A 16,302-nucleotide genomic window follows, 5' to 3' on the forward strand; every position below is an offset into this window, starting at 1 on the left:
CTTAGGACCCGAGAAGACCTCTACCTCATACTTGAGTATTGTTTTACTTTTAAAAATGCATTTGTCGCAACGCAGGATGATTTAAAATGAATTAGCAAAAGACAAAAAAGCTGATCAAAAATGATGAAAACCATACATGCACAAGAGCTTCATGAAACATTTTCAGTGTGCCTGAAATCACTGTGAGAAGGTCACACACACACACCTGAAGTTTACACAAATACTCCATAAAAAATAATCAAGAATTCAGATCAAAACATTACATTAGCACTGAAATTATTCACATTAATTCAGGTATATTTGGGAAATATTGTTTCACAAAAGACTCACAAACTCACAAAAGTTTATTCATAATTTAAGCCTGAAATATCTAGATGTGACATGTCCTAACAACTGGTATTAAAACACATTTTGGATGATCTGATGACAAGTGGACAAGTGAGACACATCACTGTTAACACCTGGTTGTTTTACATGTCTCTTTTTTTTCTCTCAATTTGGAATGCCCAATTCCCAATGCGCTCTAAGTCCTCGTGGTGGCGTAGTGAGTCAGTCCGGGTGGCAAAGGTCGAATCTCAGTTGCCTCCGCATCTGAGACCGTCAATCTACGCATTTTACCACGTGGCTTGTTGAACACGTTACCGCGGAGACCTAGCGCATGTGGAGGCTTCACGCTATTCTCCGCGGCATCCATGCACAACTCACCACATGCCCCACCGAGAGCGACAACCACATTATAGGGACCACGAGGAGGTTACCCCATGTGACTCTACCCTCCCTAGCAACCGGGCCAATTTGGTTGCTTAGGAGACCTGACTGGTGTCACTCAGCACACCCTGGATTTGAACTCACGACTCCAGGGGAATACATGTCTCTTTTGAGCACTTTCAAAAAGAGGGTCTCCAATTTCCTGATGACATATATTTGCATTTCGAGCAGAATTTTCCATTATTTTAGTGGAGTACCTGCATTAACTGAGCTACAGGTGCATGTGTGTGCTTCTCATCTGTGTCACTGCATGTTGATATCAGCCAGACTGAAGAAGTTCTGTGCAGTTCCTGTGCATGTATACGTATGCGCTTTTTCAAATATTCCTTTTAAAGCCGCACAAAACTGACAAAGTTCAAGCTCTTGTTTCAGCGCAGCAGTTGATTGACAGGTGAGTAGGCAGTTCTTCGCTACTGTTCAAATGACTTTGAACGAATGAGCATTTAACACTACGAGCCCAACGTGGTCACATGCGTTTTCGACCACCTACAAATGTGGTTGAAGTGAACAAATGTTTAACATCCATCTTTGGCGTCATGTTTTAGGTGTGTACCTCAGCCCATGTGAAGCGCACTGAGGAGGGGGTGACCACAAGCAGAGGCCACTCACTCCTGTAGTATGCGGCTATACAGATGGCTTGGAGAGTCTTCCCCAGACCCATGTCATCAGCCAGAAGCAGCCGGCCCTCTCTGGACACTGCAAAACTGACACACATTAGCAAAGATTAGCAAAGTCCAGGCACTGTTAAAGCAAAGGACCGTAATTTTATCAATGTTGACCAGACAGTCACAGCATTATTTCCTACTAAATTCTGCTTTTGCAGTGGAGGGTGGGGGCTTGGGGGCAGTTAAATATTAATATATATGTTTTATATTATTTTGTGTACGTTGTCATAAAAACAAACCTTTAAATAGAGTCGGGCATGACTGAAAGTAATCAGATGTTAGTTTAGAAACCATTCTCATCAATTCATTGAGTTCATTCAGTGAACATTTTTTATTTAAGCTGAAAATTCTTGAGTGGGTAAGCCATTTAAAATGATTCATTGAAAGAATGGTTCATGAGAGTCATTTGGAATGATTCATTGATAGAACCGGTATATTTGAGTCATTTGAAATGATTCATTGTAATAATCGGTTCATAAGGGTCATTTAGAATGACTCACTGAAAGAACCGGTTCATAATAATCATTTGGAATGATTAATTGAAAGAACCGGTTCATATGAATCATTTGGAATATTTAATTGAAAGGACTGGTTTATAAGAGTCATTTGGAATGATTAATTGAAAGAACAGATTAGAAGACTCATTTGGAACGATAAATAAAAAAAATAAAATACAAATAGAAAATGGTTCGTAAGAGTCATTTAAAACGATTCAATGAAAGAACTGGTTCATAAGAGTCAATTGTTTGTGAATCGGACTGTACTTTTCATGCATGTTTGTTTTTGATTGCAGTTGTGTTGGTTTTGGTGCTATTTCGCAGTACAAGCTCTTCTTATCTTATCATATTTAATTCAAACTTCAAGCGTACAACTTGGTAAAATATAATTTAGTTTCCGACGCCACTGGAGATTCAGTAGCGCCTGATCGTCACTGCTGAACAACCAAAGGGGGGGGGGGTTTGTGGGGGGGTTGGGCAACCTGTTTGAAACAATCATTATTTTTGCAATCCTGTTTGGTGACACTAGTGGCGCAGAAAGTATTTAAAGTTGAAATTGTGCACTTTTTTTATTTGAACCTTGAAGGCTAGGTTTTTCAATGTTTCTAAAAGGATTTGATAAGGCATTGCACATTATATAAAATGTGACGGTTATGAAATCGGCAGAAAACTGCACCAAAACGCAAGTGCATACTTCTGAACATGTTTAACAGATTAATCCAAAATAATTCCATTGTACAAAACTTTTTTTTTTTTTTTTTTTTAGTTCTGTAGCTTGCTTTGTCCCAATACTCAAGAATCAGTGAACTGTGATAGAAGAAGCTCTCCTGTTCAGATTTGACAATCATGAGTAGAAGTTGTGGAGTCTGCAGACCTTCAGACAAACATACTATGGGATGTTTTTCATTGTTAGAACACCTGAACACATACAGTAATAACCTGCTGTAATGAAGACCTACTTGACTCCGTCTCTCTGGAAGAGCATAAGGCTGCGGGTGAGCTGTGGATCTATGCTGGAGAGATCAGCTTCAGGAGGAACCGCAGGTTTAGACTCGCTCTTCTCGAACTGGGTGGCGAAGGACTGCAGCACAGCTTGTGGAAGAGGTTCAATCTCCACCCCAGGCAGCTCACTCAGACCAAACACTGATCACAAGAGAACATGATCACATAAATGCACTGAATGCTCACCACTGTACACACACTGCACTGGAACTGGATTTTATGCATAATGTAAGGGACTGACAGTCTCAGTCACCATTCACTTTCATTGTATAGGAAAAATATGCAATGAAAGTGAAGGCTAACATTCTGCCTAATAGTCTTTTCTGATGCATTGCGATCTTCATTTGAATGATTTTAATTTTGATTCTTAATTCCCAAGGTCAATCTAAAACCATGCAACTAAAAGTGTCTGTGATTAGCTACAAGCTGGTAAATGTTCAGAACTCACTCACTACCGATTTTGAGAAATATAGTGGCAAATAAGTTTAGTACAGAGATCCAAGTAAAAGTTTGGTTTGACAGACTCCTGACCAATTATCTCATATTACTGAATTACAAATGTTGCATTGAAATTTCATTCTGTTTGATATTTTATTTTAAAACCCTGGAACTCAAAATCAATTATTGTTAGGTGACATTGGTTTTATGTTGGGAAATAAAAAAATAAAAAAATAAAAAAAAGAAATATCTTCAGATATTTGTGCTACAGTAGCTCTTCTATGGGATTGGACCAGACGGGCTAGCCTTCGCTCCCCACATGCATCAGTGAGCCTTGGGCACCCATGACCCTGTCACCGGTTCACCAGTTGTCCTTCCTTGGACCACTTTTGGCAGGTACTAACCACTGCATACCGGGAACACCCCACAAGGCCTGCCGTTTTGGAGATGCTCTGACCCAGTCGTCTAAACCATCACAATTTGGCCCTTGTCAAAGTCGCTCAGATCCTTACTCTTGCCCAATTTTCCTGCTTCCAACACATGAAATTCAAGAACTGACTGTTCACTTACTGCCTAATATATCCCACCCCTTGACAGGTGCCATTGTAATGAGATAAATATGTTAAACACGTCACTTGTCAGTGGTTTTAATGCTGTGGCTGATCGGTGTATATCTATATATACACCACACACACACAAATCTAGACAGGCCCCATTTCCAGCAGCCATCACTCCCACACCTTATCCTGGAGTAATCAGGCTAAATTGCTAGTTTGATACTAGAAAATCACTTGCCATTATATCAAACACAGCTGAAAGATATTTGGTTCATTAAATGAAGCTTAACATTGTCTTTGTGTTTGTTTTTGAGTTGCCACAGTATGCAATAGACTGGCATGTCTTAAGGTCAATATTAGGTCAAAAATGGCAAAAAAGAAACAGCTTTCTCTAGAAACTCATCAATCAATCATTGTTTTGAGGAATGAAGGCTATACAATGCTTGAAATTGCCCAAAAACTGAAGACTTCATACAAAGGTGTACACTACAGTCTTCAAAGACAAAGGACAACTGACTCTAACAAGGACAGAAAGAGATGTGGAAGACCAGATGTACAACTAAACAAGAGGATAAGTACATCAGAGTCTCTAGTTTGAGAAATAGACACCTCACATGTCCTCAGCTGACAGCTTCATTTAATTCTACCCGCTCAACACCAGTTTCATGTACAACAGTAAAGAGAAGACTCAGGGGTGCAGGCCTTATGGGAAGAATTGCAAAGAAAAAGCCACTTTTGAAACAGAAAAACAAAAAGAAAAGGTTAGAGTGGGCAAAGAAACACAGACATTGGACAACAGATAATTGGAAAAGAGTGTTCTGGATCTTATCCCCATTGAGCTTTTGTGGGATCAGCTAGACTGTAAGGTGTGTGAGAAGTGCCCGACAAGACAGCCACATCTATGGCAAGTGCTACAGGAAGTGTGGGGTGAAATGTCACCTGAGTATCTGGACAAACTGACAGCTGGAATGTCAAGGATCTGCAAAGCTGTCATTGCTGCACGTGGAGGATTTTTTGATGAGAACTCTTTGAAGTAGTTTAACTTCAATGTAGTTTACATTTTTTATTGTAATAGTAATTTTTAATGTTATTAATGTCCTGACTATACATTGTGATCAGTTGAATGCCACTTTGGTGAATAAAAGTACCAATTTCTTTCCATAAGAGCAAAATCTGTACATTATTCCAAACTTTTGGCCGCCATGTGTGTGTATATATATATATATATATATATATATATATATACATACACAGTATATACTGTAAAGTACATTTTTAAAAAGCTAAAATGTGCCCAAAATCATGAAAAATTATTGATAAAATTTTTGGGTAAACTATCCCTTTAAAGGAATATTCCGGGTATGGATTGGCCTCATTCACTTCCATTGTAAGTGCCTCACTGTAACCCAGATTTCTGCTTTTTTTTTTTTTTTTAAAAAGGAGGGATGAGTTTAAATAAATTTTTTCGGTAATCAACATTATGCCACAAATGCCGTCGATTGAGCTTAACTTGTATTGAACCCAGAATATTCCTTTAAATGAACAGAATTAAAATGACTCACTGAGCTTGCCGTAGTCCTCAAGCAGGAAACTCCACTTTCTGGTCTTCATGTCTAATAATAACCAAAGAAAAAAACAACAACAACAAAAAGACTCAATGTGTGAATTTGTGCATGCCAGATGCTTTCTCTTTACTCTCTTTTTATTTATTTTTTCTTCCAATTTTGGAATGCCCAATTCCCAATGCGCTTTTAAGACCTCGTGGTGGCGTAGTGATTTGCCTCAGTCCGGGTGGTGGAGGATGAATCCCAGTTGCCTCCACGTCTGAGACCATCAACCCATGCATCTTATCACGTGGCTTGTTGAGCGCGTTGCCACGGAGACATAGCACGTGTGGAGGCTTCACGCCATCCACTGCGGCAACCACGCTCAACTCACCACACGCCCCACCGGGAACGAACCACATTATAGCGATCACGAGGAGGTTACCCCCATGTGACTCTACCCTCCCTAGCAACCGGGCCAATTTGGTTGCTTAGGAGACCTGGCTGGAGTCACTCAGCACGCCCTGGGATTCGAACTAGGGAACTCCAGTGGTGGTAGCCAGCGTATTTTACCACTGAGCTACCCAGGCCCTGGTCTCTTTACTCTTTTTAATAAACATTTATTACACACACCATAACATTTGGATGGCATTTGCTTGAAGATTCCAATAACATCAGCATGGTATCCGATATCCACCTCCAGCCGAGTGCGAGATACTAGAATACACTTCCCTTTGATAATGGCACCTGGTTTCTGCCAACCCTGACAGAGCCTCATCAATGCTGCCAGGGCTGCTGCATCTTTGGGCCGACTGGTGGATGCTGTAATATTCAGCCCTTCCATTCCTTCCAGAGGTTTCAGAGAGACGGAGGGGAAACTTGCAGCCTGCTCCACTGAAACACAAACAAATTCTATTGTACTCACTGTGTTGCATGAACTCGTTGCATTAATCAGTCAACACACACACAAACATACTCAGCATCTGATAGTCCTCCAGACTGAAGTTCCACATCTTTGTCGCAGGATCTGTGACGGCAGATAAATGAGGAATTCGTAAAGCACCTACGCAAACTAAAATCAACTGTGTCATTATCAACCATTCAATCTTCATGCAGCACTTTCATGTTCATATTGAAAAAAAAAAAAAAAAAAAAGCATACCGGTAAATCATATAAAAGTAGGAAAATACGACTCGTACACTTTATTCCAAGTCTTCTGAAGCCATACGATAGCTTTGTATGAAGAAACGACTGCTGTTATTCAGCTGTCTCATTCTTCATTCAGTTATGAAACGCACAGAACCAATGGCGTTTTGGTGTCAATGACATCAAACCTGATGTGACACATCAATGCACCATTTTTGAAATCTGAACAAATACAAATGACATTTCAGAGCTTGGCAGAGAGAAAGATTATCAGTGTAATTATTCGTTTTCTTTCTGTTTCCCACACAATGCTCTCGTATGGCTTCAGAAGACTTGCAATATACTGTAGCTCACAAGTAATGTGTTTTACTTTGAGCTTTTCGTCTTTTTTTGGAGCTTGACAGCCGTGATCACTATGAGCTTTAGTTGTTATGGAAGAAAACTACATGAACTATTGTCAGAATTTCTCCATTTGGGTTTCAGAACAATAACAGCATATGTGCCTGCTATAAAACACTCAGTAAATGATGACAGCATACTTGTTGTATATACTCACCGTAGTTCTTGGACGGAATGCTTTTGAACACCATGATGAGATCTGCGTGGTAGCCAACCTCCACTCTGAACCGACTGTCCGAGTGAGGCATGCATCGCCCCTTAACGGTCACCTGTGGTTTCTTAGCAGGAACATTTCCACTGGGTTCAGAGGCTTTAGATGCCCTCTTTTCTCCTGTGGGAGGTTTGCCAACCTGGCCATAAAAGCTGCAGGCTGCAGTAGCAGTGTTGGAAGTCGAAGGTGTAGTCTTTGTTCCTTTAGTCTCTATGAGTTGAGCCTGCAAAGACAAGAGTGAACATTGGAGAGAGACCGATAATTTGACCAATATTTCTTACCGATATTCACTCTTCTCCATTTAAACGGTTTTCTTTTCTTTAATATAAAGTTTACCGATAAGTGCTGAAGTATTGGTTTTGATTAGACTGATATATTGGCCAGGTTGTTTAATTGGCCGGTATTTGGCCATTTAGTGACCATCAGCCAATCAGGCACAGGAGCCTATTCCACTTTGTACCAAAGCTTTGTCAATTTCAGTAATATATATATTGTATTAAATTATATTATTGTAACATGGTTCAAGGATGGGAAAGGAGGTGGCGGGAACCAGCTGAGCAATCAACGTAAACTTTAATGACTACATAAAACACACGCACACACACAGTGGCCGGGTGCGTATCTCTCTCTCTCTCTCTCTGGTGTCTGTGGCTCTTCCTTTATCTCTCTCCCACTGATTAGGCAACTCAGTGCCAGGCATGCATCCTCACGACCCGGCCATGCTCTCCACCTCGTCACACTCCTCCACTGCCCGATTCAGGCCGGGGCGCCATCCGGACTGGTTTACTCCACCCCCCCCCCACATCTCTGGAGGGGAGATGCTGCCCTTCTGGCCATTCCACCACCCAATGGTCCTCCCCGCCTCCTGAGAATTTGAGAGAGACGAGGGGAGGGAGAGGGGAGAGAGAAAGAGCGAGCGGGAGAGAGAGAGAAAAGAACACACTCTTCTTTGGCTCCCGTGGGCATGCCTCCTGGTCCTCAGCCGCTCCTCCGCCTCATGGTGCCCGGCAGCGGGTCCTCCGCCCCCCGGCGGACGGCAGCGGGCTCCTCCGCCCCCCGGCGGACTGCAGCGGGCTCCTCCGCCTCCATGGCCGACGGCAGCGGCGAGTTCTCCCGGACAATGTGCCCCCCTTCCTTTCCCGGGTTTCGGCAACAATGTAACACGATATCACCGTAAACTTTAATGACTCAGAGGAACTTAAACATAAAACACATAGACACGCGCGCACACAGAGTGGCCGCATGCGTCTCTCTCGCTCTCTCTCTGGCATCCCTGGCTCTTCCGTTATCTCCTCCTCATCAAAATTATATTATATTATGTATATTAGAGATTGACCACTACTGACTTTTAATGAACGATGCAGTATTATTTTTGCATTTAAGTGTCTGATAAACGAAATGCATAACCAATTTTTAATTCTTGGTTTATTTCTGCTCTAAGGCACAATAACAACTTATTAATTTATCATTAACCTCTGAAGGTGAACTGCTTTATAAAACTACTGCTAATATCATGCCAGGATAACCTTGTATGTGGCTTGATTCATGCGTCCTTCACAAAGACGAATCTGCCCGATTCCAGCCTTGCTGAAGCACCCCCAGATCATCACCAATCCTCCACCTGATCGTCTAATGGTTAGATGGAGACCTGGAGAGGCCTACAAGCCACAGTGTCTTGTACCCACTGTGAAATTTGGTGGAGGATTGGTGATGATCTGGGGGTGCTTCAGCAAGGCTGGAATCGGGCAGATTCGTCTTTGTGAAGGACGCTTGAATCAAGCCACGTACAAGGTTATCCTGGAAGAAAACTTGCTTCCTTCTGCTCTGACAATGTTCCCCAACTCTGAGGTTTTTCCAGCAGGACAATGCTTCATGCCACACAGCCAGGTCAATCAAGGTGTGGATGGAAGACCACCAGATCAAGACCCTGTCATGGCCAGCCCAATCTCCAGACCTGAACCCCATTGAAAACCTCTGGACTGTGATCAAGAGGAAGATGGATGGCCACAAACCATCAAACAAAGCCGAGCTGCATGACTATTTGCGCCAGGAGTGGCATAAAGTCACCCAACAGCAATGTGAAAGACTGGTAGAGAGCATGCCAAGACGCATGAAAGCTGTGATTGAAAATCAGGGTTATTCCACCAAATATTGATTTCTGAACTCTAAGTTAAAACATTAATATTGTGTTGATTAAAAATGAATATGAACTTGTTTTCTTTGCATTATTCGAGGTCTGAAAACACTGCATCTTTTTTGTCATTTTGACCAGTTGTCATTTTCTGCAAATAAATGCTCTAAATAACAATATTTTTATTTGTAATTTGGGAGAAATGTTGTCAGTACTTTATAGAATAAAATGAAAATGATCATTTTTCTCAAACACATACCTATAAATAGTAAATCCAGAGAAACTGATAATTTTGCAGTGGTCCAGAGCTGTATGTATAGATATACAAATGCCAAAAAACAATTAAAGATCAGTTCTGCACATTTGTCATTGGAGATTTTAACAAAAATCATCTGAATCAGTAGGTTTTTCACTTAGAAATGTGTAACGGTAAGTTTTACGTGCCCACCTGCCTTACACCTGGATGTGCCCGAACAGATGCCAACACCTGGCTGTTCTTCGCCTGCCCACCTGTGATGTATGGCACACCAGAGACGGGCTGTGCGGGGTTGTTTTGGGCAGACACATGTGCCAGTTTCTCAGCTCTTCTGGCAAGAGCTCGCTGTCTGTTCTCTTCAATCCTTCTCTGCTGTTCTGGTGTGAGACTCACAGACATGTTTATGATAACAAGTCTATACAGTCTTGTGATTTCCTCCCTAAACTCACTCAGGGTCGCAAAGAACATACCTGTAGTATTTTAAAGTGCCATATATATATATATGCATAATAAACCGTGATGTAATGCATAAAAGAAAGAAGTATGGCAGCTCCTGAGCTTCTTTACAGATCGTTGTTGATATCCTGTCGCTTTAAGATACAGCCAAAGTCAACATCGAAGAGTGTTTGACAGTCACTAACTTTTTCAGTTCGGTGATAATTACAGTATATACGAATTCTATGACCGGACTAAGGTAATTAACGGGTGTAAATCTGATTTAATATCAGGTTCGCGAACTAAACTTCAACTTCAACTTCAAACGATGTGACGCAGTGCGCAGCAGGAAATGACGCTATGACGTGACGTAAAGGCGGGACACATTGTGATTGACGCTAAAATTAACCAATGAGGATCCCAGATTTGAAAGGAGGGCGTGAGCAAAGATTAACACGATTGTTTAACCCTTGTGCGACCTTCGGGACATTTTTGTATTTTTCGATCATTTTGGCTGTATTAATGGCAACGGCGTACATTTTGCCAAAGTGTGTATTTTTAGGGGGGATTTTGATATTTCAACCTCAGTTCCTATAATACATCTATAATACACTATGTACACAAAATAGTTACAAAAATGTCCCCATTGAATCCCATTAAAACGGCAATATTTGATCCCAGTGCCATTAAAGTATAAAATCATGAATTCTAGGATATTATGCTTTCATTCAAAATTGAAAATTTATATTGTTTATATTTTCCACCAGATGCCGCCATTTTTCTCGTGTTTAGCCTATGGAGCAAATACATGCTTTTTTCCTATTTTCTGTTTGCTGTATTATAGAGCACTGCAGGACAATTGAATAAATGATGCAGCTAAAATTGTGTGGCTGTGTTGGTATGAATGACAGAGTGTGTTCTGTAAGTGTGTATTGAGAAGTGTGTGTGTGTAAAAAACAACAGTGGCATTATGTAAACAAACTGGCATTTAAAGGGTTCAAATCCTGAAAATGAATGAATATTTGGTAGTTATGATCAGGACTGATGTTGGTTTAAAAAATGTTTTACTAATTGAAAGTGGAAAATAATATTAATATAGAATATTATTATGGCAGTTTTTTGACATGGACATTTTTGTCCTCTAAGGTCCTGAGTGTGAGTTTTTTAAATTGACGTACAAGGGTTAAATATGATACAAATATTCTAGTTAAATATGCCAGCAAGTGTATTGCGTGTATTGCGAAAAGTTACGAATTTGCTTACCACTGCTAAGAGAAACACATGGATAGGTTAGACTTATACGTCGACAGTTAGACTTTTTAATGTATAATGTAAATCAGGCCTTTGCATAATGTAACATAGAACAGTTGGTTTTAAATTACACTTTTTAATGTTCTGAGGAATTAATGCATAGAAATCTGTCAAGAACCTCTCCAGCATTAAACAAATATAAGTCCTGTTTTTGGACGACCATTACATTGATTTTAATTATTTTAACTGTTTAGTTTTTGCTTTGTGAGTTTATTTTCATGAATGTTAGCATCCCTTGTCAATTCTCATTACAGTAATGTGAAAAAAACAAACAAACATATCATTTAAATTGCATGGAAGGCCAGTACATCATGGCATATTTGTCTTAAATTCATGCTTATTATTATACAAAACTAAAAATGGTATTTTTACTGTAATTGAGTAAAATGACTGCATTAATGAGAATCATTGCTGAAAAAGTAAAATAGCAGCATAATGCGAATTTGGGGGGTACATGAATATGGCCAGGACATTATTTGTGAGATTCACTTTTGCAAAACTCTTTAATAAACTGGACATAATCACAATGATAACAGAATGCTGTTTTTTCCCCACTTGACTAATGAATAGTCTATACTGATGAACAAAGTCATTCCAGAATTCAAGTTTTCATGGCATCCAATGAGACACTAAATAATGATATGGCACTTGATTCTAGTTAAATACATGGACAGTTGTTCCACATATTTGAAATAAGTTTTCTTAAATTAAAATTACTATGTAATGTTATGTTCTATATTGTCCCAATGCAAATGGATTAAGTACAGCTGACAAGACACTCTTATAAGTTAAAGCAACTCAGTTAATTTAAGTTCCTTTGGTTGCATTAATTTTTTGGAGTAATAGGAATATGGGAGGATTAAAGGTAACTTTTTGCTCATGTCATCTTGGACTTACAGTGACACCTAGTGGTGTGGATGCAGCGTGATTCAAAATCAATAGTTTTCACTTACAGATGCCATTGTACAAATTCACTATTCCCAATCAGCCATGAGAGTGAAAGTGTCCAATAACAAGACTTTTAGTTACTGTGATTAAGTGAGTAGTATTCAGCTGGTCATGTGATTCTAATATGGCCGCCCCCATGAGGGTGCCCCTGCCCCATGTAGAATAAAACAGCTTTTATAAGGTTACTGATATGACTGGAGTCTTCATCTCATGTTAGTGTTCATGATTTTATTGATATGTTTCAAAATTTTAAATTCATTTCTTTAGGAGTAAAACCTTTTTAATGGGGAAAATATTACTGGGTGCACCTTGAAGTAAAACTGACAATAGTGAAAGTTTTTTTTTTTTTTTTTGTGTAGCTTTAAAATAAATAATAGGCGAATTAACTGAGTAAGGCTAAAATGTAAAATTAAACTCACTCGATGGGCAGAACTCAAACCTGATACAGTCAGCAGTCCACAATTTATGGTTCCCAGAACGTTCTTGGAACGTTAGTTTATGGTTGTTTAAAACATAAAACCTAAAAATAAAGTTCTTAGAATGTTGGGAGTTGGTTCCAAAGCAATTAACCAAATGGGATCTATAAAATAACTTCTGAGGAACGTTCTGTGCTTGCTATAGCCCATCTGGCCATCATCATGTCTCTCTCTCTCTCTCTCTCTCTCTCTCTCTCTCTCTCTCTCATTTCAATTCAGTTCAATTCAAATTAACTTTATTGGCATGACCATATACAATGTAGCCAGAGCATTGAGTAATAAATGTATTACAAATATAAAAAAACACATGTATATACAATAAATAAATAATTATGATAATAAAATAAAAATCAAACAAATGACAAAGTAAAATACAGAGAGCCAGTTCTGTCTGTGTCAGCCCGTACTCACTCAGACGATACTTTGACAGTATCTTTCTTTGTCGATAGTCTTTAATATGGATCAAATATGGTGCCAGTTTATAATCAGTCTTGATTCGGTGGAAGTAACTTAATTTATGTACTTGTGTGACTTTGTGCTGCCAATCATGAATCTATTCTTCTTGGGTTATTCTTTCTGTCTGTTTCAGTTTTGCTAGTCTGAACTAGATGGATGACTTTAGTTGATATTTTTACACTAAATAGTGCATAGGGTCACTCTCTGGGTGTCCTGCCCTGTGTGTAAAGGCACAGTGATGGTAGTTATCTAGAGGTGTGTCTGACAAATGGAACCAGAACTTAGTTGCTCTCTTCTGGATTTCAGAATTCCCAGGATTCATCTTTTAATTTATATTTGGGGCCCCAGATTTCACAGCCATATAGAAGTATAGGTTTGATGATGCTGTCGAAGACTTTCAGCCACAGTTTAATGGAGGATTTTCTTATTCTATAATATGTGCTACGGGCTTTGTCAGTCAGATCTTTTACTGCCAAATCAAACTGTCCCGAAGCAGAGATTGTAAGACCCAAATAATTATAGCAGTTGGTATGATGAAGGATTGTTCAAAATGCGAATTTTTTTCCTGAAAAATCATGACTTTGGACTTCTGCGTGTTTATTGGTAAAGCCCAATCACTGCTGTATTTTTCTAAAATCGAGAGGCTTTCATGTAGTACATCTTCATTAGGTGACAGCAGCAGGAGATCGTCAGCGTAAAGGTGGCATTTGATTTCTCTGCCATCTAAGATCAGTCCAGGGAAAGGTGACATTTGAAGGGTTGTGGTCAGTTCATTTCTATAAATGTTAAATAGAGTCGGGCTGCAGCCTTGACCAACTCCCTTGGTCTGATTGAAATAACTGGTCCTTTTGTCATTAATCTTAACACAGCATTTATTGTTTTTGTACACGTCTTTTATGACATCATATGTCTTTCCTCCTATTCCATTCTGGATGAGTTTAAGGAAGAGTCCATTATGACAAACTGAATCAAAGGCCTTTTTAAGTCAGTGAAGCAGCTAAATATTTTGCCTTGTTTTGTTTGCTGAATTCTGTATAAGTGAGTGGAGTGTGTAGATATGATTAGTCTCTCTCTCTCTCTCTCTCTCTCTCTCTCTCTCTCTCTCTCTCTCTCTCTCTCCCATTAAACTGTGGCTGAAAGTCTCTCTCTCTCTCCCATTAAACTGTGGCTGAAAGTCTCTCTCTCTCTCTCTCATTAAACTGTGGCTGAAAGTCTCTCTCTCTCTCTCCCATTAAACTGTGGCTGAAAGCCTCTCTCTCTCTCTCGCTCTCTCTCTCTCTCTTTCTCCCATTAAACTGTGACTGAAAGTCTCTCTCTCTCTCTCTCTCTCTCTCTCTCTCTCATTAAACTGTGGCTGAAAGTCTCTCTCTCTCTCTCTCTCTCTCCCATTAAACTGTGGCTGAAAGTCTCTCTCTCTCTCTCTCTCTCTCTTGCTCTCTCTCTCTCTCTCTCTCTCTCTTTCTCCCATTAAACTGTGACTGAAAGTCTCTCTCTCTCTCTCTCTCTCTCTCTCTCTCTCTCTCTCTCTCTCTCTCTCCCTCCCATTAAACTGTGGCTGAAAGTCTCTCTCTCTCTCTCTCTCTCTCTCTCTCTCTCTCCCTCCCATTAAACTGTGGCTGAAAGTCTCTCTCTCTCTCCCATTAAATTGTGGCTGAAAGTCTCTCTCTCTCTCTCTCTCTCTCTCTCTCTCTCTCCCATTAAACTGTGGCTGAAAGTCTCTCTCTCTCTCCCATTAAATTGTGGCTGAAAGTCTCTCTCTCTCTCTCTCTCTCTCTCTCTCTCTCTCTCCCTCCCATTAAACTGTGGCTGAAAGTCTCTCTCTCTCTCTCTCCCATTAAATTGTGGCTGAAAGTCTCTCTCTTTCTCTCTCTCTCTCTCTCTCTCTCTCTCTCTCCCATTAAACTGTGGCTGAAAGTCTCTCTCTCTCTCCCATTAAATTGTGGCTGAAAGTCTCTCTCTCTCTCTCTCTCTCTCTCTCTCTCTCTCTCTCTCTCTCTCTCATTAAACTGTGGCTGAAAGTCTCTCTCTCTCTCTCTCATTAAACTGTGGCTGAAAGTCTCTCTCTCTCTCTCGCTCTCTCTCTCTCTCTTTCTCCCATTAAACTGTGACTGAAAGTCTCTCTCTCTCTCTCTCTCTCTCTCTCTCTCATTAAACTGTGGCTGAAAGCCTCTCTCTCTCTCTCGCTCTCTCTCTCTCTCTTTCTCCCATTAAACTGTGACTGAAAGTCTCTCTCTCTCTCTCTCTCTCTCTCTCTCTCTCTCTCATTAAACTGTGGCTGAAAGTCTCTCTCTCTCTCTCTCCCATTAAACTGTGGCTGAAAGTCTCTCTCTCTCTCTCTCTCTCTCTCTCTCTCTTGCTCTCTCTCTCTCTCTCTCTCTCTCTTTCTCCCATTAAACTGTGACTGAAAGTCTCTCTCTCTCTCTCTCTCTCTCTCTCTCTCTCCCTCCCATTAAACTGTGGCTGAAAGTCTCTCTCTCTCTCTCTCTCTCTCTCTCCCTCCCATTAAACTGTGGCTGAAAGTCTCTCTCTCTCTCCCATTAAATTGTGGCTGAAAGTCTCTCTCTCTCTCTCTCTCTCTCTCTCTCTCTCTCTCTCCCATTAAACTGTGGCTGAAAGTCTCTCTCTCTCTCCCATTAAATTGTGGCTGAAAGTCTCTCTCTCTCTCTCTCTCTCTCTCTCTCTCTCTCTCTCCCTCCCATTAAACTGTGGCTGAAAGTCTCTCTCTCTCTCCCATTAAATTGTGGCTGAAAGTCTCTCTCTCTCTCTCTCTCTCTCCCATTAAATTGTGGCTGAAAGTCTCTCTCTTTCTCTCTCTTTCTCTCTCTCTCTCTCTCTCTCTCTCTCTCCCATTAAACTGTGGCTGAAAGTCTCTCTCTCTCTCCCATTAAACTGTGGCTGAAAGTCTCTCTCTCTCTCTCTCTCTCTCCCATTAAATTGTGGCTGAAAGTCTCTCTCTTTCTCTCTCTCTCTTTCTCTCTCTCTCTCTCTCTCTCTCTCTCTCTCCCATTAAACTGTGGCTGAAAGTCTCTCTCTCTCTCCCATTAAACTGTGGCTGAAAGTCT

At 40.4% G+C, this 16,302-nt stretch overlaps 1 protein-coding gene across 3 annotated transcripts in view; it reads right to left on the reverse strand.

The window, feature by feature from the left end:
- The window catches only part of smarcal1 (SWI/SNF related, matrix associated, actin dependent regulator of chromatin, subfamily a-like 1), a 27,480-nt gene extending 17,095 nt beyond the window's left edge, over window positions 1–10,385 (reverse strand). The window contains exons 1-8 of one of the 3 annotated variants that reach the window (XM_051710625.1): window positions 9,807–10,385; window positions 9,618–9,666; window positions 7,174–7,450; window positions 6,448–6,498; window positions 6,105–6,365; window positions 5,490–5,540; window positions 2,890–3,073; window positions 1,322–1,472 (exon numbers count right to left, since the gene is read on the reverse strand). In XM_051710625.1, the coding sequence (XP_051566585.1) occupies window positions 1,322–1,472; window positions 2,890–3,073; window positions 5,490–5,540; window positions 6,105–6,365; window positions 6,448–6,498; window positions 7,174–7,264 (789 nt within the window). In that variant the 5' untranslated portion in view covers window positions 7,265–7,450; window positions 9,618–9,666; window positions 9,807–10,385. Of the gene's footprint in view, window positions 1–1,321; window positions 1,473–2,889; window positions 3,074–5,489; window positions 5,541–6,104; window positions 6,366–6,447; window positions 6,499–7,173; window positions 7,451–7,826; window positions 8,754–9,617; window positions 9,667–9,806 lie in introns of those variants that run through there. The other 2 variants (XM_051710623.1, XM_051710624.1) reach the window with 2 other exon arrangements.
- Between the last annotated feature and the right edge of the window lie 5,917 nt (window positions 10,386–16,302).

The sequence above is a fragment of the Myxocyprinus asiaticus genome, chromosome 11, assembly GCF_019703515.2.
Source record: "Myxocyprinus asiaticus isolate MX2 ecotype Aquarium Trade chromosome 11, UBuf_Myxa_2, whole genome shotgun sequence".
Classification (NCBI taxonomy): domain Eukaryota; kingdom Metazoa; phylum Chordata; class Actinopteri; order Cypriniformes; family Catostomidae; genus Myxocyprinus; species Myxocyprinus asiaticus.